The 24,679-nt window shown below is 41.6% G+C and overlaps 1 protein-coding gene across 1 annotated transcript; it reads right to left on the bottom strand.

Annotated features, from left to right (window-relative positions):
- Window positions 1-1,143: 1,143 nt before the first annotated feature.
- On the bottom strand, window positions 1,144-14,983 carry LOC133606338 (caspase activity and apoptosis inhibitor 1). Its single transcript, XM_061960166.2, has 6 exons — window positions 14,796-14,983; window positions 14,443-14,634; window positions 13,579-13,663; window positions 13,458-13,497; window positions 13,325-13,383; window positions 1,144-2,813 (listed from the first exon to the last, which is right to left on the bottom strand). Exons 1-6 carry the CDS (start codon window positions 14,898-14,900, stop codon window positions 2,449-2,451), a joined length of 846 nt encoding a protein of 281 aa, XP_061816150.2. The 5' UTR covers window positions 14,901-14,983; the 3' UTR covers window positions 1,144-2,448.
- Between the last annotated feature and the right edge of the window lie 9,696 nt (window positions 14,984-24,679).

Here is a 24,679-nt window from a genome sequence, read left to right on the forward strand (position 1 = left end):
GACGGTGATTCATTCACTATGCAAACATCATTTCACAAGTTTGGTGTAAAGTATGCAAATTACCTCCACTGGCCACCCAAAGAATGGATTGTGTAGACACAGAGGCAAATCTGGAAGTACCATTATGGCATACATAATGGGAACAAGGGTTTCAAATGGTTTGCCCATTATAAAATCAAACACATAGTCACCATAATTACATATAGTATGACTAGAACTAAAACCGGTGGTTTCGGTAAACCACTTGATGGTGTTCACAGATGAGAGGAAACAACAAAAGAAAAAAAGATTCCAAATTGCATGACTTATACCTACATTTGCACAAAAAAAAAGACATGAACAGCAATAAACCTTGTTGCAAAATTGGCTATTTAATAGAAAATCAAATCTCTTTGGTATATAAAAACAAAACTGATAAGAAAACGTTGCTGCCAGAAAATAAATGTCGCTTAGTCGCTGCTATTTATTGCCTGTCAGCAAATTGTTAGTTCCATTCAATTTCCTGATGGACAAAAACGACATTTCTTAGAGCAAATAAAAAGGGACTCAATTAATATATTTTAGGATTGTAGTTTTATATTACTGTATTTAAAGTGTTGATCTTAAATAAGTAATATATATATTTGAAGATTGGTATTAATGTATTATGTTTATATATTGTTTACTTATTCTATTATTCCTTTGTTGAGAGAATTCATCTAAAAAATACAAATTAATAGAGCTGGCTGTTAAAGTTAAAAAATTAAATAAAAACGAAATGAGCTAAAAGGTAAAATAAACTACACTTCTTTAAAGTTGAATTTGAGCAATTCACCACAAAAAAGTATAGTAATAGTGTCGAATGTATGATGTATTGTATAGAGCTATGCGTCATGCTTCTATTTCGTCATAATAGCAGTAAAATGACAAAAACTGCACATACAGTAGAACTATTTTGCATCCATCCCCCAGAAATCAATTAACTGCATATATAATAACACATTTAACCCTACAGGGACCTGGAATACGCCTTTTAAATGCAAATCCCCTCCAGGGAAAAATGCATCTGCACGCAATTGCTTCAAAGTTATTGCAGAACACAGAGAAACGCTGCAATGTTTTAAGGCAGAGTAACAACGCCACCTCGTGGAGAGAGAAAAACACACTATTTGCACTAGATGGCGTTTAGTTTTTTATTTACAACATCTCATTTAAAAAAAAACATCCATTCATCCATTTTCTAACGCTTGTCCCTTTTTGGAGCCTATCCCAGCTGCACTCGGATGGGAGGAAACTAAAAAACATGAAGGTGTAAACCTGAGGGCCAAGAGCTTACAATGGTCCATTTTTGGGTGATTAGATATGAAACATTTAGATAAGATATCAAAACAAATACAGTGCATATGGAAAGTATTCGCAGCCCTTCACCTTTTCCACATTTTGATATGTTACAGCCTCATTCCAACATGGTATAATGTGAAAAAAAAAGTTTGCAAATGTATTAAAACTAAGAAGTCTCATGTACGTAAGCATTGACAGCCTTTGCTCAATACTTTGTTGATGGACCTTTGGCAGCAATTTAAGCCTCAAGTCTTTTTGAATACGATGCCACAAGCTTGGCACAACCTTCTTTGAGCAGTTTTGCACATTCCTCTATGCAGCACCTTTAAAGCTCCATCAGGTTTTCATCCAGGATGTCTCTGTACATTGCTGCATTCTCATTTCCCTTTATCCAGCTCCTGCTTCTGAAAACCATCCCCACAGCATGATGCTGCCACCACCTTACTTTACTGTAGGGATGGTATTGGCCTGTTGATGAGCGGTGCCTGGTTTCCTCCAAACATGACGCCTGGCATTCACGCCAAAGAGTTCAATCTTTGTCTCATCAGACCACAGCATTTTCTTTCTCATGGCCGGAGTCTTTCGGGATCATTTTGGCAACGGTTTTACTAAGAAATGGTGTCTGTCTGGCCACTATATCATAAAGGCCTGATTGGTGAATTGCTGCAGAGATGGTTGTCCTTCTGGAAGGTTCTCCTCTCTCCACAGAGGAATGTTGTAGCTCTGACAGAGTGACCATAGGGTTCTTGGTCACCTCCGTGACTAGACTAACATGAATGCAGCAATGTACAGAGACATCCTGGATGAAAACCTACATTTCCCATCCAACCTGATGGAGCTTGAGAGGAATGTGCGAAACTGCCCAAGAATAGGTGTGCCAAGCTTGTGGCATCGTATTAAAAAAAACTTGAAACTGTAATTGCTGCCAAATGTGCTTCAATAAAGTATTGAGCAAAGGCTGTCAATATTTATGTAAATTAGATTTCTCAGTTAAAAAAAAAAAAAAAAACGTTTCACTTTGTCTGTAGAACTTTTCGGACAAAAAATAATTTATTCCATTTTGGAAATGTGGAAAAAGTGAAGCGCTATGAATACTTTCCGTATGTACTGTACTATAGCATTTTATCCCTAGCTAGCTGCTTTCCCATTGCTTGCTTTCATCAATGCCTTTATAGCGCGCGCCCTCATCTCCAATTCAAGAAGTTCCAGCTGCCGAAGTGATGGCGTACATGTCGCAGCGCTAACAGAGGCGGCAGCACGGTCCGGAGCGTCATGGACGGACAAAGCTGGGCTCGCCTTTTTAGCTTCTTTGTCCTTGGACGCTAATATCTCACTGACGCTTCGGTCGATGTCGCTTTGAATGGCCTCAGCTTTCGGCACACACTGCTCTTCGACATTTTTGTCCCCGGGCTGCTCATCTTTGGGGGCATCGATGTCACTAGTGTCGGCATTGATGCTTAGGACGTCGCTGTCCTCACTGGAGGCAACAGCCTCTGAAAAAAAAAATATTCTGGGTAATGCTCAATACAAACATGCAGCATTACAGTATTTTAATACAGTTTAATAAAGATTTTCTAACTGATTTTCCCATTAAAATTAATGGAAATGTTCTGTTTCAGGTTTAAAATCGCGACCATCATGCAACATTAACAGACAATTGTTAACAGTAATTAGTAAGTGTAAAAAGATGTTAACCACAACAACTATTTACATACAAAACATGAACATATGAAACATTTTTGGAATGACAAAAACATTACACAAATGTAAAAATGACTGGCAAAACAATTAAACACATACAACTCAGCCTCTTTTTACGACTAACAAATAAGGAGTTGCATTGCTAGTCAGAAATTGTCAGAAAATGTAAAAAGTTAAAAATTGCTATAAGTATAAAGAAAAACAATACAAAATGTACGCATACTACATAGCGTTTTATGATGACTAACAGATAATGGGTTGTGTTGCTACATGGCAGCGCTCATTTTGTTGATTAATAACTGACATCATAGTGTTTGTCAAAAACCTGTTTACTACCTGACAACAAAGGAGAAAACTAATAAAACCAATTTCACCTTGACAACGAATTTGATGAAAGGAACTGACCGTTTCATCAACAAATAAAAACGAGACGAAAATATTGACAAAGGAAATCCAATCGGTTTTAATGTAGAAATGTATCAAATATGAGGGATGTCGCGTCTTTGTGAAGTAGGGCTGTTGGATTTTCCACTGCAAAAACAATACCCCATGTTGCAATATTTTAACAGGTTACACCTTGCAATGTCTATGCCTGGAGAAAGAGAAGCGTAGACATATGGACACATTTCATATATGGCGATATAAAAAACAAGACACTGTTATTATATTCATATGTTATGTTTACTGTCATTTTTATTGCTGAGAAACAGTAGAGTTGCATTGATCCCAAGTGCAGTGCAGATTTGATTTGTTACTTTATTCTGTTGTTGTACTGTGTCATATTAAACATATATATTATTATTGTGAAATTGACTTGATATTTTCATTGAGAGCAGGTCTACTTTTATCTTCTTTATTATTGAGATGCTTTGCAGGTCGTGTAAAAAAAGGTGGTTTTAAGGAAACTTAAAAAATGCCTTATACTTTATACTTTAGTTGACAAAATCTCCTGTCATTTTAGTTAAAAGGAGCCATATGTAAACAATTCATGTCAAGTCATCATTAAATGGCCCTGATACGAAAAAGGCATTAATAAATCATGTTCTTTTCGAATACCTCTATAACTGATAACAGTATTTCAGCCTGGATATGCTCATTTCAAAATTAGATTTACAGCCCCGAAGTCTTGTTATTGTTGTCATTTCGATGCCCTGCCCTCCACCGTTTGACCAATTACAAAGTCCATGAGTGTATCACATCCAGGTTGCCAGTTACGCACCGCCATCTTCGTTTGGCTACTGCCACTGGTAGAGTTACTAAACATGTCAGACCTAAATAAATCTAAAAGGGGTCGGTACGATTCTCAACTTAGCCAGGAACAAAACGAGGATTTGTATCGGGGATGCATTTGAAAGATGGAGACGATTGAAGGCGAGAAGATTTTTTTAATCTGACGCCAAACTTGCTAATTTCCTCCTTGATAGGTAAGTCAGGCATTTACGTTTTTGTATTACTTGTAATAAATGGAAATTTCCTATGTAAACTATATTGTCCAATACAGTCTATGATCTTATCTAACAAAGCTAGTATGTTCGTGCAAGGAATGCTTAGGAGCGAAGCACCATCATATTAGTGTAATGCTTACTTAGCATGCTTGTCCGGTCAATGACACATCGACATATAGGCTAACGGGGGGAATATATGCCCGTTAGCCTGTATGTCGATGTGTCATCCAACTGACTGGTGGCAAAATCTCTATTCAACAAATAAAACCTATGTGGATATGGGTAGCATCAGTGCCTATTTCGTTCTCAATATGCTGATACGCTGAGGAAATAGGTTCCAACATTAGCACGGCTAAATGCGGTTTCTGGTACTGTATGTGCATCAGGCACAAATGGGGTGGTATTTGCTTGGCACAATATCATGCTTTACATGTAATGATTTTCTACTTTGTGTATTGACATGGTAGTAGGCTATATGATTTATGCGTAACCTGGTTTATGCGTAAGGTGGGTTAGCTCAGTGGTCCCCAACCTTTTTGTAGCTGCGGACCGGTCAACGCTTGAAAATTTGTCCCACGGACCGGGGAGGGGGGTGGGGGGGTTTGTGTTATGGTATTTTTAAAATGTATTTATTTATTTTTTTGTCATAAATAAATACAATCATGTGTGCTTACGGACTGTATCCTTGCAGACTGTATTGATCTATATTGATATATAATGTATACATTGTGTTTTTTATGTTGATTTAATAAAATAAAAAATAAAAAAACATTTTATTTTTTTTATTTCTTGTGCGGCCCGGTACCAATCGGTCCGCGCCAGGTTGGATGCAACACGGAGTTATGCTGAACCAAATGTGGCGGTAACTTTACTGTTGGCCTTGGCTTGCCATCAAAGTAGGCCTATGCGATATATAATATATTATATATTATTATCCATCCATCCATCCATTTTCTACTGCTTGTCCGGATACAATATATTTCGATGGTGGTCCGTGCGGTCAAACTAGACATTTCAGCAGGGTGATGCAAACAATCTGTCCCAACTAAAATATTGCTGCGTAATTTTACAAATACATTTGGCTAATCAACATCAGTAAAATGTGACATAATTACTTAGTAAACCATCTTGCAAGAAGCATAAACAAAAGAAACCTACAGCATAGGACTTGTCGATTGCCATTTGAATTTCCTTGGAGTAGGAGTCGGATTAAGCTGCGTATCTGGCAACCTCAGTCATGGAGAGTGGGAGGGCACTACAGAATTTCGACCGTGATTGCAGTCAGGCCACATTACTACTTATGGCTCCTTAAAGTAAAATATTGTGAAATGTAGTTGATTAAAACCAGAATAAAACTAAAATGCATTTGAGTGAAAAACTAAATAAAAAATGGTTACACTGCCACAGTGCAAGGTTATTTGTCACAAGTGTAAAAGGAAGTTAACCAATATTGGCAAACAAAAACAAAACGAACCCAACCTAACGACAAACATGCAATAAATTGTGTTGTTTTAGTGCAATGTTAAAGTGTAAAGGTTGCAAAAACTAGGGGTAAATGATAATTATTGGGCTGATATTAGGAATTAAGACGTCACACTGATACAACAAATAACATAAAAAAATAGCTCAGATAAAAAAAAATCCTCTAATGATGCTAGTTTAGCCATACTTTGCTGTGTGTAAGGGGAACAAATCAAGTACTCCAACTCGGTAGGAGGTCCTAAAATTGCCCTGAGCTCGCAGTGTTAACAAACATGGCATCGATTGTGCGGGACTTATTTATTACTTCAGAGGAAGACAGCCCATGTGTTGCTAAGGGATGAAACATCCATCCATCCATCCATTTTCTACCGCTTATTCCCTTTGGGGTCACGGGGGCGCTGGAGCCTATCTCAGCTACAATCGGGCGGAAGGCGGGGTACACCCTGGACAAGTCGCCACCTCATCACAGGGCCAACACAGATAGACAGACAACATTCACACTCACATTCACACACTAGGGCCAATTTAGTGTTACCAATCAACCTATCCCCAGGTGCATGTCTTTGGAGGTGGGAGGAAGCCGGAGTACCCGGAGAGAACCCACGCAGTCACGGGGAGAACATGCAAACTCCACACAGAAAGATCCCGAGCCCGGGATTGAACCTAGGACTACTCAGGACCTTCGTATTGTGAGGCAGACGCACTAACCCCTCTTCCACCGTGATGTCCAGGGATGAAACAGTACTCGGTAAAATACCAAACAGTTTGGTCCACCCTGCACGGGGACAATACGGCATATGGACCATGGATGGTGTTGTGTGTATGTGTATGTGTGCGCGCGCGTGCCTGTCCAGGGTTGTGAAAAGCCCTCCTCAGGAAATAATGCCCAGTTTCCTCCCCCAAATGCCAAAATCTCCTCACATAGTTACAAGTGTTGCCCAGAAAAAAATATATACAATACTGTACAACATTTTGAAGTTGCAACTTAATTCAAATGCATATCGGGAAAGAAGAACAACTTCTCACTGCTGAAGCTCACCTTATGTTGCTTGGGAAAATTCTGCCCTCAATGAGGACTTGCAGGCACAGAATGTCTATATGATCGAAAGGGGCTGTTTGCAACAGTTACACAGATGCCTCGAGGGCGCTAACTTTTTAATGTATTTTAAGCGTTATACCCCGCCCTCTTACAGCTTCTAGGGCTTAATGACATAACTACGTATGTATGTAACACATGCACGCGTATTAGCTTTAGGTGTTGTTAGCCAATAATACCTATTTGGATAGTTGGCATTAGCGGTCATTGAATATATATCTACCATAACAACAACATGACTGCAAATTGTTTGTTGCTTTTTTTAGACTGTTTTTGCATGTGTGCACAAGCTCCCTGCACGTACGTGTTGACGACACAGAATGAGTACCTAGGCGCCGTAAACACAAATCATCTTTTGACTGGTAAAAAATGTTTACATGTTTGCTTTCACTGTTACATGTTAACTGTTTCCCTGTTATGCTGACAACACCCAACTCAACATGCCCCTAAAGCTGATCAACACGCCGGATTGTAGTCAACTGGAGGCGTGTTTTAATGAAATTAGTCCGCTAACTTTTTGCAACTCAACGCTAAGAAAACTGAAATGCTGATTATCGGTCCTGCTAGACACCGTCTTTTTTGCTCTGCCCCCCTCTCCTTCGTGGAGAGGGGGGGCACAGATTCGGTGACCACAGATGACACGCTAGCTGTCCAACGTCGGGACCCAGGGTGGACCACTCATCTGTGCATCAATTGGGGACGACTCTGCGCTGCTGACCTGTCTCCACTAGAGATGCGCGGTTTGCGGACACAACCGCGTAGTCCGCGGATTATCCGCGGATCGGGCGGATGAAATTAAAAAAAACTAAGATTTTATCCGCTCGCGGGTCGGGTCGGGCGGATTAATTTTATTTATTTTTTTTTTTTTTGCGGGTGGCAGTTAAACCAATTCGGTACATAGTTAAATGTTGTTACCCACATACGAAAAACGAGCAGGCACCTGCTGCATATGCCACAACAGAAGAAAAAAAAAGAAAAGAGATGGACACTTTTACGGAGCGGAGAAGGGACGCCTCGCCGGGGTCCGGGACCGAGGCCCCTTCCCCCGAGAGGGCCCCACCGGGAGCCGTAGCTGAGGCGATCCGCGAGAAGGGCCCGACGCACGTCCAGGGTCACTACCGCGCCCACCGCACCGACACCCCGCCTCGTCCGCTTTCGCCGCGGCCGGCGTCACGCGCAGCAGGTAAGCAGCTTACCTGCCCGCCACCCCCGTGGCCGGGGGCTCGTAACATGGGTCACTCCGCGCGCTCCGCCCGCGCAGCTTACCTGCTTGCCACCCCTGTTGCCGGGGGCGCGTAACAGGGGTCACTCCGCGCGTAGTGCGCTCATGAAAGGGGTGGGGCTCACCCTGGTTGATATAGAGAGCAGGACGGTGGCCATGGAAGTTGGAACCCGCTAAGGAGTGTGTAACAACCCACCTGCCGAATCAACTAGCCCTGAAAATGGATGGCGCTGGAGCGTGGGCCCATATCTGGCCGTCGCCGGCAGCGAGACGCGCTTGGAGGTGCGCTCAGCGCGGCTCCCATATGATTGCGCACTGGTGTGCGTCTGGGTCGTGACAGCGTGGCACGCGAATGTCTGTGCATTGGATCAGTCTCCTTTCTTTAACAGGCAAAAGCTTTATAACCTCACCATACCTGCCAACTTTTAAATCAGAAAAACCTAGTAGCCAGGGTCCAAGGGCCGCAGGCCCCGGTAGGTCCAGGACAAAGTCCTGGTGGAGGGTTCAGGGCTTCGCCCCCCGACGCAAAATGACTATTAGCATTCAGACAGGTTAAAATGTTGCTAAAACCATCACTTTTCTATCAGTCACAGTGACTTTTCAAAACAAAAATATTACAGCAAAAATCATATGGGTTGATTGACATGTTTATTCTGTAAGCTAACTTCAATAGTTTGAAATTATTTTGACAGTTAATGCCAGTTATCCTGTCAACCTTTCACAAGACTTCAATTTGTTAATTGAAAGTATAAATAGTATAAACACTTTTTACAGTATGTCGTGCTGTGAAAGACAGCCGACAGGATTGTGCATGCATGGTGCAGGAGAACAAAGGACTTCTTTCATTTAAGGTTTGTGATAAACCATCAAACTCATTCGTTAAAAGGACTCTATAGTAATATAAAGCGAATTTTTCTGGACATTATCATGCAAGAAAAGTTTATTTTTGGGATCGCGATCACCGCGTAATGATTTTTAAAGGTTGCATTACATTATTAACTGTCCCATGTGATCAGCCAGTGCGATTGGAAGTCCATGCTCAATTATTGCCTCCGTAAATAAAACTTCGGCATTTATCACATCCAAAGAATCTGTTTGGGCGACGAAAAACGTGGAAAGTTTTCCACTTGTATCGCTAGCAACGGCATTAGACTTGTGTTTTTTTGTCCCAACGTGGTCTTTAACATCGCTAATTCCTCCGTGTCCGATCGAAAAATCTTGTCTGCACAAGGTGCAATTCGCGTAGTTTTCACCCTTTTTTTAAATTTTTTTATTAATATTAGATATATAACAACGGGCGGATTGTGGGCGGATGCAGTTCTGATCAAACGTTACATCGGGTGGATGGCGGATGGTTGACGACTTTCTGACGCGGTTGCGGATGAAATAATTGCCTATCCGCGCATCTCTAGTCTCCACTCAAGAAGATCTCCTGCTGACCCCACTATGGACTGGACTCTTACACTATTATGTTAGATCCACTATGGACTGGACTCTCACACTATTATGTTAGATCCACTATGGACTGGACTCACACTATTATGTTAGATCCACTATGGACTGGACTCTCACACTATTATGTTAGATCCACTATGGACTGGACTCTCACACTATTATGCTAGATCCACTATGGACTGGACTCTTACACTATTATGTTAGATCCACTATGGACTGGACTCTCACACTATTATGTTAGATCCACTATGGACTGGACTCACACTATTATGTTAGATCCACTATGGACTGGACTCTCACACTATTATGTTAGATCCACTATGGACTGGACTCTCACACTATTATGCTAGATCCACTATGGACTGGACTCTTACACTATCATATTAGATCCACTATGGACTGGACTCTCACACTATTATGTTAGATCCACTATGGACTGGACTCTCACACTATTATGTTAGATCCACTATGGACTGGACTCTCACACTATTATGTTAGATCCACTTTGGACTGGACTCTCACACTATTATGTTAGATCCACTATGGACTGGACTCTCACACTATTATGTTAGATCCACTATGGACTGGACTCTCACACTATTGTGTTAGATCCACTATGGACTGGACTCTTACACTATTATATTAGATCCACTATGGACTGGACTCTCATACTATTATGTTAGATGCACTATGGACTGGACTCTCACACTATTATGTTAGATCCAGTATGGACTGGACTCTCACACTATTATGTTAGATCCACTATGGACTGGACTCTCACACTATTATGCTAGATCCACTATGGACTGGACTCTTACACTATCATATTAGATCCACTATGGACTGGACTCTCACACTATTATGTTAGATCCACTATGGACTGGACTCTCACACTATTATGTTAGATCCACTTTGGACTGGACTCTCACACTATTATGTTAGATCCACTATGGACTGGACTCTCACACTATTATGTTAGATCCACTATGGACTGGACTCTCACACTATTGTGTTAGATCCACTATGGACTGGACTCTTACACTATTATATTAGATCCACTATGGACTGGACTCTCATACTATTATGTTAGATGCACTATGGACTGGACTCTCACACTATTATGTTAGATCCACAATGGACTGGACTCTCACACTATTATGTTAGATCCACTATGGACTGGACGCTCACACTATTATGTTAGATCCACTATGGACTGGACTCTCACACTATTATGTTAGATCTACTATGGACTGGACTCTCACTATTATGCTAGATCCACTCGACGTCCATTGCACCGGTCGCCCAGGGGGGGTCCCCACATCTGCGGTCCCCTCCAAAGTTTCTCATTGTCATCCAATTGGGTTGAGTTTTTTCTTGCCCTGATGTGGGATCTGAACCGAGGATGTCGTTGTGGCTTGTGCAGCCCTTTAAGACATTTGTGATTTAGGGCTGCACTTTGATTGATTGATAAATTTAATAATTGTGAAAAATATAGACAATGTGTTCTGTTAAATGGGAACTTCACTTTTCTTGGAATGTTTTCTAACATCCACAATCCCTATGTACAGCAAAAAAACACGTCTTCTTTTCATGCATTGTATTTCTTTAAAAAAATGATCAAATCCACCTTTGAGTCTTTCTTACCTCCATGTGTGCACAAACTACAGTGAAATTCAAATGTTTTAAAATGACATATATATGGTTGGTATCAATCTTAAGAAACAGGAAGTTATTGGTATGGGTTTAAAAGAAGTAATATTGTGCATTACAAGCTAAAAAAATATGCATGTCTTGCGGTCTTTCGTGACAAAGTGTTACACAACTGTAAAAAAAATGTTTGCACACAAAAACACGACATAAGGGATCGCATGCTACTTTATAAAATGTTTAGAAGCCATATATATATATATATATATATATATATATATATATATATATATATATATGTATATATATATATATATATATATTAGAGATGCGCGGTTTGCGGGCACAACCGCGGAGTCCGCGGATTATCCGCGGATCGGGCGGATGAAATTAAAAAAAATTAGATTTTATCCGCGGGTCGGTCGGGTGGTTGAAATAAAAAACAATTTGATTTTAAATAGATTCAGGCGGGTGGCAGTTAAACCAATTCGGAAATATATATACATAGTTAAATGTTGTTACCCACATACGAAAAACGAGCAGGCACCTGCTGCATATGCCACAACAGAAAAAAAAAGAAAAAGAGATGGACACTTTTACGGAGCGGAGAAGGCACCACCGCGCCGACACCCCGCCTCGTCCGCCTTCGCTGCGGCCAGTGTCACGCGCAGTAGGTAAGCAGCTTACCTGCCCGCCACCCCCGTGGCCGGGGGCTCGTAACAGGGGTCACTCCGCGCGCTCGGCCCGCGCAGCTTACCTGCCCGCCACCCCTGTTGCCGGGGGCGCGTAACAGGGGTCACTCCGCGCGCAGTGCGCTCACGAAAGGGGTGGGGCTCACCCTGGTTGATATAGACAGCAGCTAGGACGGTGGCCATGGAAGTCGGAACCCGCTAAGGAGTGTGTAACAACCCACCTGCCGAATCAACTAGCCCTGAAAATGGATGGCGCTGGAGCGTCGGGCCCATATACCCGGCCGTCGCTGGCAGCGAGACGCGCTTGGAGGTGCGCTCAGCGCGGCTCCCATATGATTGCGCACTGGTGTGCGTCTGGGTCGTGACAGCGTGGCACGCGAATGTCTGTGCTGCATTGGATCAGTCTCCTTTCTTTAACAGGCAAAAGCTTTATAAACTCACTAATGCCTTGCATCGTCTATATTAGATATATAACAACGGGCGGGTGCGGGCGGATGCGGTTCTGATCAAATGTTAGATCGGGTGGATTGCGGATGGTTGACGACTTTCTGATGCGGTTGCGGATGAAATAATTGCCTATCCGCGCATCTCTAATATATATGTATATATATATATATATATATATATATACACACACATACACACACACACATACATACATACATACATACATACAAAGTATATATATAAAGTTAACCACTATTTGGTCTACAATGTTAAAATATGACGTAGTCACATTGGCACATGAACATTTTTAACGGTTACAAACTATTCGGAAAATAGGATTTTAATGACGAAAGTGCAACGTAACTCGTCGCTCACTTCTATTAGCAATGAAAACAGTTTGTGTAAAACCAAATCACATTGTTGCTTTACAACATTCTTCAAGTGTAAAAAGAAGTCAAGTACTGCAGGCATAAAACGCAAAAAACACTAGGTTAACATAACAAATCGCATTGTGAGTTTACAACATGTCATTAAGTGTAAAAAGAAGTAAGCCACTCTACCTTATGAACTTTGACAAAGAGTAGCGACGCGTACTCCAACTTCCTGCTTTGAACGCGATAACATCCAACGTATATTCTTCTTCTTCCTTTCTCGTGCTTGTCTTCTCTGTTGTCGAGGCTGCTTCTCAAGTGCCGCGGAAAAAAATCCAACGAAAACGCAAACCGCGCGCAAAATAAAAAGTACATTTCCGGTCATTTTGCTGTGAATTACTTTTAGTACAATTACTTACAAGTTTATTTGACATGCGTAAACTTACCTTGTTTGGTGATGTCACATTTTGTCGAGTCTTTCACGCACGACGCAATGTCTTCTTGTCTGAACAAAACAAAACTATCATTTAAAATTGTTGCCATAAAAAAAAAAAGCTAACCTTTGTTTAAGGAACTTACTGGCTTTCTGAGGGTTGATTTTCTTTAGTCAATTGCTCCGCTGAATACAACAAAAATGTAAAGCTATTAGTGTAAAGCATGTGAAAAGCTTAAAAACAAACAAACATTGAAATAGTCATACCAGATAGGATCTGCATGATGTTTCGCTCCGAAATTCTTTCAAGTTGATCCCAACACAGTTTTCGGATTTCCTCTAAGTTACAATCCTGCGGGTCAAAGTAACAAATGCAGAGAAGCTAATGGGATAGTTTTTTTTTTAAATGTCCTTAATTTGTCCAAAATAAATGAAGCTTGAATATGATATTAACTATTAAATCTATTCATAAAATAAAACAAAGTTATGATCAGATATTTTAGTTAAAAAGATATATAACTTCTTAATATTAACTCATACACAAACATATATTGCAAAACATATAGTTATTTTGTAAAATTATTAATTTAATTTACAAGTCCATTAGAACTGATTATATATTTAAACTAAAAACAGAAATGTAATTTTAAATTTAAAAAACGGTGACATGATAGTGTTTCTTGATTTTATACAAAGTTTCAGCAAATTTCCGCAAAAGTACAATCATACATTAAATGATAATATTCAAAATTAACTAATTCAAATTGAATAAAAATTAGATAAAAGCATGTTGTTGTTTTTTTAGTTTTGATTATTGCCACTTAAAGAGCCTTGATTAGGCGAAAATCATGGCATGAAAGTGGAACAACATTTACATAATGAAGGTCAAAACTGAAAGTCGATTATTTCACATTTACATAACATAATAGCATTTACATTTTTATACAAACGATTTTACTTCAATATTATACCTCATCATAAATACTGATATACATTCAAGTACAGTACAGAGCTAGCAAGCGCAGCATATGCAGCGTTCAGTGTCCCTCGTATTTTAGACAGCTCTTCATCGAAGCCCTTTCCTTTGCCTCTTTACACAACATTTTACAATAATATCATTGTTAATTTCACCTTGAATTCCTCAGGAATCATCCTGCGTAGTTTCTTCTCCCCTAACACGCGGAAGCATTGCTCCAACATCTCCTTTTTGTCGCTCGTATAAGCGGTGATGGGCTGAAATGGCACCGTGAGATCCAGTCCCCCTTCCTCGATGTCACTGCCGACCCTGTCCAGCTCTGATTCGGCGAGCTCCTCCTTCGAGTCCTGGGTGAACAAACGTGTCCTGCCATGAATTTTACATGTCAAACTAAAACTGCTTTCTAAGAGTTTTAAGGCAAACCTAAATAACTTCTGAGACGTAAGCTACAGATGGTCCCCAAACGCAACACGACACTAAGCTTCTATGAACGCTTCAGAAATCTCACCTCTACGTTACATTCAGCGCTTCTACGTTTACTCCCACGATGCCGTTCAACGGACGAAGCGTGTTTCCGCTTCTTTTCGCCGCTACTTGACTTCTTTTTAAGCATTTTAGGGCGACAGAGAACTCACAATACATCGGTCACGCTGGGGTGAGCGTCGCGGAATGGTAACGTCATCAGGCAGCGGCTGTTTCTCCTTCGTCAATAAATAAAATGCTGCCCTCTAACTACGATATGGTGGTACTTCTACTAGGTGTTTTTTTTCCCCAGTTGTTGAAGTAATATAACTTATAAATTGTTGAAGTAATATAACTTATAAATATTTGAAATAGTATTTTTCAGAAAAATATTGGAAATTGACGCATTTAATGATGTGAAATCTATTTTAAAAATAAATAATAATATTGATAATAATCAAGTGGAGCTCTTTTGACATCCGTTTAAGCTTCCTAATCCTTTAAGATCTTACTTTTTTACCACCCAGACATCATATACTGTGTGTGGTTCTCATCACCAAGTACCACCTGAGGAAACACTTGGCTCTCCATGTACCACCATATTGACCAACAGTAAAATACAGTAGCGTAGTAGGCCTAAGTATTAACTAAAAACAAGCCAGCGTTCTATTTGACAATTATATTTAATATTTTTTGCCATTGTAACATTACACACAGTGAACAGTAACACTGTTTGAATATAGGCAAATGAAATACTGCACTTAAATAATGAATCAAATACAATTTATTGCAAATAAAAGTTAAATAAACATTGTACTAAAATATCAAAATGCTGTTTTTAGTAATTTAAAATATACTTAAAATTTAAATTAAGTACAAGCAGTAGAAAATGGATGGGATGGATGTGTCTTAATTGTATATTTTGGCGTCGACTACAGCCTACAGTAGTCAGATTGTAACGACTTCCATTGAAGGCTGATTAACCTTTGATAATGGCTCAAGTCACATCATTACAATATTTAATTAAGTGATTCTTTGAGATACCACTAGATGGAGCCCACGTCCCACAGTTTGAAGGTCACTGCTGTATTGCATATTTTTTTTATCTGGCAGCAAGGCTCTCGCCCGCCTTGCAAGAGGGACAAGCGGTAAAAAGTGGATGGATGGATAGAGAAGATGAAACTTTCAAGGTGGTTTCGGCATACGCCAGTCATAAATCACTCTTATTGCCGTTCCCGCCTTTGTCTGAAATAAGGCCCAGAAGCCTCGGCGATATAGTCCGGCCCGGGCGCCATGGCGACAGCTGTCTCCACATAATGCAGGTTGTTACCCTGATGGCATCCATAGCATTATGTGCTGCATCGGGTGGGCGGTTGCGCATCGATCACCATCACAACAGTCTGTTTTCTTTTGCAACATCTGCTCTCCTGTGCACCCTGTTAAGAAGGCAATGATGGAGCTGGCACTGCTGTTGTATCAGAGAGGAATGCAGAACACACAAACTGTAATGTTGTCTTTTATTGAAGCGGAGGAATTGTAGTGCATAGGCCACATTCAAGGCAAAAAATGGTAGGTAGAAGTGAAACACGGCAGGAAACAGCCAACTACAGAAAGGAAAATACCAAATTTTGCAATATTTTGCCACAATAGTATTACTGGTGGCTAACCAACAATATTTTGTATCACCTAATTGCTATACTAGACTCAAAAACAATATTTTACCAACAAAATACGACAATATTTCCCCCTAATAACACACTCTATTAGCTTCCGGTATTTTGTTTCATTTCCTCTCCAGCTGTCCATCCACTATTTTAGTTTTTTTCATTAAATACATTTGTACCTGCACTTTGCCCGCCGCCTCTGCATCCTGGGGTCCAGACCAACAACACCCACATCGAAACATAACACAAAAATGCATTTTATGGCTACGGAAACGTAAATGTGTGCTATTTTTTGGCACAGTGGAGTGATTGGTGATGAAAAAAACAGTATTTTACTACCAAAGTATCAACTGTACTTGTTTCACTGACACTGTAGTTTGTAATTTTGGCATTAAATCAAATAACTCCTAAACAAAATACGTTTTAGCATACACAGATGTTGATGACATTTAACAGTAAAAGTATGCAATATGCAGTTGACAAAATATGGCATTTTTCCAAATATCAAGTCGACAGGCAGCCGCTAAGCATGACTGACACGGCCCCGTCTGACATATTACTGTCATTCTAAACTGTCACACATGTTATTTAAAGTCCCATAAGCCCCTTGATTTAACCGTGACTAATATTCCGACTGCTTCTTCCGTCCCTTCCCATCACTGAAAGACTCCCCGAGACCAAATCGGCTCCTATGGGCGGCAAATGAAAAGAACGAGGTCACTAGTAACTTAAGAGTTTTGATTGACGCCCTCAGAGAGGTGTTTATTCTCAGGGCGCTCAGAAAAGTGATTGTGGTTTTCAATTGTTATGCATTATTCTGAGAGGTGTGCCTAATATCCCGGCAACACAGTAGAAGTGCACCGCGTGCTCCAAAGATGGCGCTGTTTTCATGCTTTAACTGGTTTTATAGCATCAAAAGAAAGGTGATGGTGTAATGTTGGCATGTAAGGCTAGTGCTAACATAACTTAAGCTGGTACCTGGCTTGTCCAACGCTCCTATATTGATTATTAACGGTTTCATACTTGTCATTAATCATTACCATCAAAATGATAAATAAACTGCCTTTTGAAGTAGAAGTGTTACATACTATTGCTTTAATTATAAAAGCTTAAAATTGCTCCTGGCTGGTCCAACGCTCAAACAAACTCCAACATGGCAACAAAGGTGTTTTTAATCATTATTACTGCCAAAAGAATGAGGAAACTGCTTTGTAGAATAGAATTGTTACAAATATTGCTGTAATTATATCATCTTTGTATAACCTTAAGATTTGTCCTGGCTGGTCCAAGACTCATACAAACTCTAAATTAGAGATGTTCATGGCAACATGCATTGTTCTCCTCTAACATTATATATAACAGTATTTTAGAGTGGAATTTTTTTTACATATAATGCTTTATTTATATATATTTGTTTAACTTTAAGATTGGCTCCGGATGGTCCAACACTCATACAATGTCCAAATTAGGGATTTCCATGGCAACAAACATGTTATTCTACTATATCATATTATTTAGAAGTATATTAAGGTAGAATTGTTACAGTACGTACAATTGCTTTAATTGTATAATTTTTGTATAACCTTAGGGTTGGTCTTGGCTGGTCCAACACTCATTCAAACTCCAATTTAGGGATTTCCATGGCAACAAAGTTATTATATTATACAACAGGATTTTAGAGTGGAATTTTTTTTACATATAATGCTTTATTTATATATATTTGTTTAACTTTAAGATTGGCCCCGGATGGTCCATCACTCATACAAACTCCAAATTAGGGATTTCCACGGCAACAAACATGTTATTCTACTATATCATATTAAATAGAAGTGTATTAAGGTAGTGAAGTGAAGTGAATTATATTTATATAGCGCTTTTCTCTAGTGACTCAAAGCGCTTTACATAGTGAAAACCCAATATCTAAGTTACATTTAAACCAGTGTGGGTGGCACTGGGAGCAGGTGGGTAAAGTGTCTTGCCCAAGGACACAACGGCAGTGACTAGGATGGCGGAAGCGGGGATCGAACCTGCAACCCTCAAGTTGATGGCACGGCCACTCTACCAACCGAGCTATGTAGAATTGTTACAGTACATACAAATACTTTAACTGTATAATGTTTTATTAACCTTAGGGTTGGTCTTGGCTGGTCCAACACTCATTCAAACTCCAATTTAGGGATTTCCATGGCAACAAACGTATCATATTATATAACAGTATTTTAGAGTGGAATTTTTTACATATACTGCTTTATTTATATATATTTGTTTAACTTGAAGATTGGCCTTGGCTGGTTGGTCTTAGTCTTGGCTGGTCCAACACTCATTCAAACTCCAATTTAGAGATTTCCATGGCAACAAAGATATCATATTATGTAGCAGTATTGCTACATACTATTGCTTTAATTGTATAATTTTTGTATAACCTTAAGATTGGTCTTGGCTGGTCCAACACTCATACAAACTCCAAATTAGGGTTTTCAAATGTTATTATCCTATATCATCATATACTGTAGCAGAGCTTTAAAGTGGAATTGTTGCATATCTTTGCTTTAACCAAGTGTACAGTATATATGTATCCAAGACCAAAAGTATGGATGAAAGGTTTCCAAGGCCAAGGTGAGCGACCCGGGCCATGCCCCAGTGTCCTACAACACTTGGCACGTTTCGCTCATTAGCCAGTCCAAGGGTCCAGACCTGCCATCTGTCCTGAGGCCGAAGGTCACGCAGCGCCCACAGCATGCTCTTTACGTAGCGAGGCAGCAGAAGGTGACATTGCCAACGTTGGTTTTGTTGGCACGTCTCTCCTAACAACTCAATTCTATTGTATTCTGAAGAAGCCCGTTCTAAAAGAACAATGAAGTTCATCCTGCAATGACATGTGATCTACACAAATATTGATAGTTAAACAACAGTCAGCAATTTACTTTGACAAAAGGAAACCCAATAAAAAACTCACCAACTCCAGATTTGCTCATTATATTTTGTTACAAAAATGCCTTGCGTTGACATAAAAACTTACGTTTTGCCTAAAAATTATACTACCTGCACAAAAGCACTTGTTGAAATGTGTTTTCTTTAAAATGGTCAAAGTGGTACATCACTGATTTCAGGTATTTGTTTCTGTGCAATGTTTAAAAACACAAAAGTTTACCACAAAATTGCTAAGTTTTTCCATTGAAAACCACATTTTGTTATACCTACTGTGCCACAAAAACACTACACGTACTCAAAAAAACATTTTGTCCATAAAATTTATATTTTTGTAACATTTTGCTATATTTTACCACATTAAAACTACAAAACCCAAAACCAGTGAAGTTGGCACGTTGTGTAAATCGTAAATAATAACAGAATATAATGATTTGCAAATCCTTTTTAATCTATATTCAATTGAATAGACCGCAAAGACAAGATTCTTAACGTTCAAACTGGTAAACGTTGTTATTGTTTGCAAATATTAGCTCATTTGGAATTTGATGCCTGCAGCATGTTTAAAAAAAAGCTGGCACAAGTGGCAAAAAAGACTGAGAATGTTGAGGAATGCTCATCAAATAAATATTTGGACCATCCCACAGGTGAACAGGCTAATTGGGAACAGGTGGGTGCCATGATTTGGGTATAAAAGCAGCTTCCATGAAATGCTCAGTCATTCACAAAAAAGGATGGGGCGAGGGTCACCACTTTGTCAACAAATGCCTGGGCAAATTGTTTGAGAACAACATTTCTCAACCATCTAAAATCCATAATATCATCAAAAGGTTCAGAGAATCTGGAGAAATCACTGCACGTTAGCAGCAAGGCTGAAAACCAACATTGAATGCCTGTGACCTTCGATCCCTCAGGCGGTACTGCATCAAAAACCCACATCAGTGTGTAAAGGATATCACCACATGGGCTCAGTAACACTTCAGAAAACCACTGTCAGTAACTACAGTTCATTGCTACATCTGTAAGTGCAAGTTAAAACTCTACTATGCGAAGCAAAAGCCATTTATCAACAACACCCAGAAATGCCGCCGGCTTCGCTGGGCCCGACCTCATCTATGATGGACTGATGCAATGTGGAAAAGTGTTCCGTGGTCTGACGAGTCCACTTTTCAAATTGTTTTTGGATACTGTGGACAGTGTGTCCTCTGGACCAAAGAGGAAAAGAACCATCCGGATTGTTCTAAGCGCAAAGTTCAAAAGCCAGCGTCTGTGATGGTATGGGGGTGTATTAGTGCCCAATGCATGGGTAACTTACACATCTGTGAAGGCACCATTAATGCTGAAATGTACATACAGGTTTTGGAGCAACATATGTTGCCATCCAAGCAACGTTATCATGGACGCCCCTGCTTATTTCAGCAAGACAACGCCAAGCCACGTGTTAAAACAGCGTGGCTTCATAGTAAAAGAGTGCGGGTACTAGACTGGCCTGCCTGTAGTCCAGACCTGTCTCCCATTGAAAATGTGTGGCGCATTATGAAGCCTAAAATACCACAACGGAGACCCCGGACTGTTGAACAACTTAAGCTGTACATCAAGCAAGAATGGGAAAGAATTCCACCTGAAAAGATTCAAAAATTGGTCTCCTCAGTTCCCAAACGTTTACTGAGTGTTGTTAAAAGGAAAGGCCATGTAACACAATGGTAAAAATGCCCCTGTGCCAACTTTGTTGCAATGTGTTGCTGACATAAAATTCTAAGTTAATGATTATTTGCAAAAAAAAATAAAGTTTCTCAGTTCGAACATTAAATATTTTGTCTTTACAGTCTATTCAATTGAATATAGGTTGAAAAGGATTTGCAAATCATTGTATTCTGTTTTTATTTACAAATTACACAACGTGCCAACTTCACTGGTTTTGGGTTTTGTATATGTGGCTCTAAAACCCTGCCAAAGAAAACCCAATAGGTTTCCTGGCTGGTCTAACACTCTTGTGATTAGGGTATCCATGGCAACAAACAGCAAAAGACCGACCAAAGTATGCAATAAAGATATTTTTAGCATCAACACTCACATTAATTAAGACAGCTTAAGAAAATGAAATGGAAAAAAAAAAGTACTCTGGCTTGTCCAAAAACTCTTATAGACTACCAATGTCGGTAATTAGGGGTCTCCATGGCAACATACAGCATGTTATTAAAAATGATTACCTTCAAAATGAATAATAAACTGTATTTGAAGGTGGAACTACTACATACATATTTACTTACATACGCCTAGCGCCCAACTTTGGGAACAGGCAAGACCTCTCCAGTCATCCCGGTCCAGCTGTGCCCATGTAAGGCCAGACCTCTTCACATCTGCATCCAGGTCACGGCGCCAGCTGTTCCTTGGTGTGCGCTGCCTCCTTTAATTTTGTTTTTGCTGTGTTGGATGCAGGCTTGCAAAGGGTATGGCCAACCCAACTCCAGCGTCTTCTGAGGATCTTTACCTGCACAGGCTGCTGCCACAGCTCTAAATTACCGATGGTGTTCGGACAGCGTACTCTTAGGATTCGTCTGAGACAGGTGTTGACTGGATTTTCTTCGTGAAGATGACCGCTGTTCTCCAGGTCTTTACGCCGTAGAGAAGCACAGGCTTTATTTAATTCTGCCTTCTTCGTTTTCCTCTCATGGATCCTTTCTCAGGTTCATAATAATGTGTGAATTGAATTGTGTGTATGTACAGTAGGAAGGGGATTCATATGGTGGCATTCATTGCCGTTTACCTGACACATGAAAAGTGACGAATTGGGGGGTTGCACTATCCACTTTAGCCTCCAGAGGGCAGTAGATGTTGAATATCTTAAAATGTGTTTTGTGGCAATTCCAACTTTAACCACAACGGCAGTTGCTATGTAGAGTGGCGCTTTCCATCATTTTCAGAAGACTGCATTGCAAAATGATTAATCCGCCCTCTTCCTCTCACGGGAGAACCACCCAGGAATGGGTCATTATAAATCCCTTTTCTACTGTGTAGTCTGTCCAGGCTGGTCCAACAAGTGACCCTTACCCAAAAAAAGACAATATAGTTGTCAACGCATGCCGCTGCGCATTCCTCAGGAACACCGTGGAGCATGCCTCGAGACCCACCCAAGGGCGCTCTTCTCCTGCAATCTACACAACTGACGCTGATGAGGCTCCACGCTTCTTAAGCCAGCGCAACCTGCGTTCCGGGGCCAGAACGTAGCTACCTGTGCCTGTACAGTAAGCTTACACGTCTCTAGCTCTATGTGCATTAACTCGCTCTCTGTGTTTCCCCTCCTTTGTGCTCATCGTCTTGTGTCCTGTGTCACCATCTAGCAGCGTTCCTCCGTTTCCTGGTTTCAAGATGTGTGTCTCGTCTCCCCGAATTCGCTCTGGTTCCCTGGCTGCCTTCCTGGATGTTGACGCCTCGCTCCTGCCCCTGACCTCCTGCCTGTCCCTGGACCGCTGAGGTTGCCTTGTCCTCCCTGGACTTCCGCATCTGGTGACGCTCAGATAATCGCTACACACATAGTCACACCGTATACATTTTGGTTTAACCGCGCACTTCATAAATAAATGATAAATGGGTTATACTTGTATAGCGCTTTTCTACCTTCAAGGTACTCAAAGCGCTTTGACACTATTTCCACATTCACCCATTCACACACACATTCACACACTGATGGCGGTAGCTGCCATGCAAGGCGCTAACCAGCAGCCATCAGGAGCAAGGGGTGAAGTGTCTTTCCCAAGGACACAACGGATGTGACTAGGATGGTAGAAGGTGGGGATTGAACCCCAGTAACCAGCAACCCTCCGATTGCTGGCACGGCCACTCTACCAACTTCGTCACGCCGTCCCCATATACTGTATATATATATATATATATATATATATGTATATATATACTGTGCCGTCTCCTTCTCCACCGTACCGTAACAGTACGTTCTGGCCAGACGGCACAATAGACCTTAGTCCCTGCCCCTTTCTTAACCCCCACGGTTCCCTACCTTTCGGCCATGCGCCCTAAACGCAATGAATTGACCTGGCCAGGCGGAGTAGCTCTCTCCAAACGTGACAAACAGAAAATTTTTCAACAGTTGAGGGCAGTTCCGCTGCCACTGTGGTATTCCTCAGAGGACGAAGAGTATGAAGGCATACCATGCGGCCGAGGGATTGGATGCATGCACCCCCTGGTGTCCAATCCTCACGACGCAGACTGCGGGTATGTACCCGGTACGTCGCGTGCGTTAGACGCGACGGTAGCGTAGATCCTCCGCTATTTGTTCGATGAGCTGGAGAGTATGATGTGGGGTCCCGAGGGTTCCCTGGTCCCCATCGACTCCGTCTGGCCCGGGGGACATGCCGCACCACCGTGCCGGTCGCGTCGGCAAGGACGAAGACAATTCAGAAAGGCTTCGAGTCACTGCCAGGACGCTCCGCCCCAGTGACTCAAGCTCCACCCCCAGTGACTCTTGCTCCGCCCCCAGGGACTCTTGCTCCGCCCCCAGGGACCTTTGCTCGACAGTCTCCCGTGGGAAGGAGAGAAAGACTGTTTAAACAATCTAGAGAGGAGGAGGAATCTACCCGCCTCCTGGCCTCCAGCCTCCCACCCTTTGTGACTGTTCCGCATTTGGCAGGAAGCGTCTGGCATCTGCTTTCTGAGGGGGGGATGGTGTTGACGGCTGTGCTGGTGGGGTGGCACAGCTGCGACCAGCAAAACGACTACCTCTTGCTAGACCACCACTACCTGGTCTTTGGCAGGCCAAGCCGCAACCTGCAGCCAGACCACCACCACCTGCTCCAAGACTGCTTCCCGTACTCGCTCCAAGGCTGGTCCCCTCGCCAGCACCCACTCCAAGGTGGGTCCCCGTGCCAGCACCCAATCCAAGGCGGGTCCCCGCGCCAGCACCCGCTCCAAGGCGGGTTCCCTGCGCCAGCAACCAGGCGGGTCCTCGTGCCAGCACCCAGGCGGGTTCCCGTGCCAGCACCTCGGCCAGCTCCTGCTTCAGCACCTCGGCCACCTCCTTAGCCTGCTGCTCCGTCTCTGGCGCCGACGACATCATCCTCCTCGTCTCTTGCTCCGACGACATCGTCTTTCTCGTCTCTTGCTCCGACAACATAGTCTTCCTCGTCTCTGGCTCCGACGACATCGTCCTCCTCATCTTTGGCAGGCCTTTCCACGGCACCGTCATCCTCCTCGTCTTCGGCGGATCGTCCCACGGCGCCGCCCTTGCGACCTCCGGCTGGCCGGCCGCACAGGCGGACATCAGCACACTCTGTGGCCAGTGCATGGACGCTTTTTGCACCAACAGCAGCGATGCCCAGGACGT

Source organism: Nerophis lumbriciformis, linkage group LG05 (genome assembly GCF_033978685.3).
Source record: "Nerophis lumbriciformis linkage group LG05, RoL_Nlum_v2.1, whole genome shotgun sequence".
Taxonomy (NCBI): Eukaryota; Metazoa; Chordata; class Actinopteri; order Syngnathiformes; family Syngnathidae; genus Nerophis; species Nerophis lumbriciformis.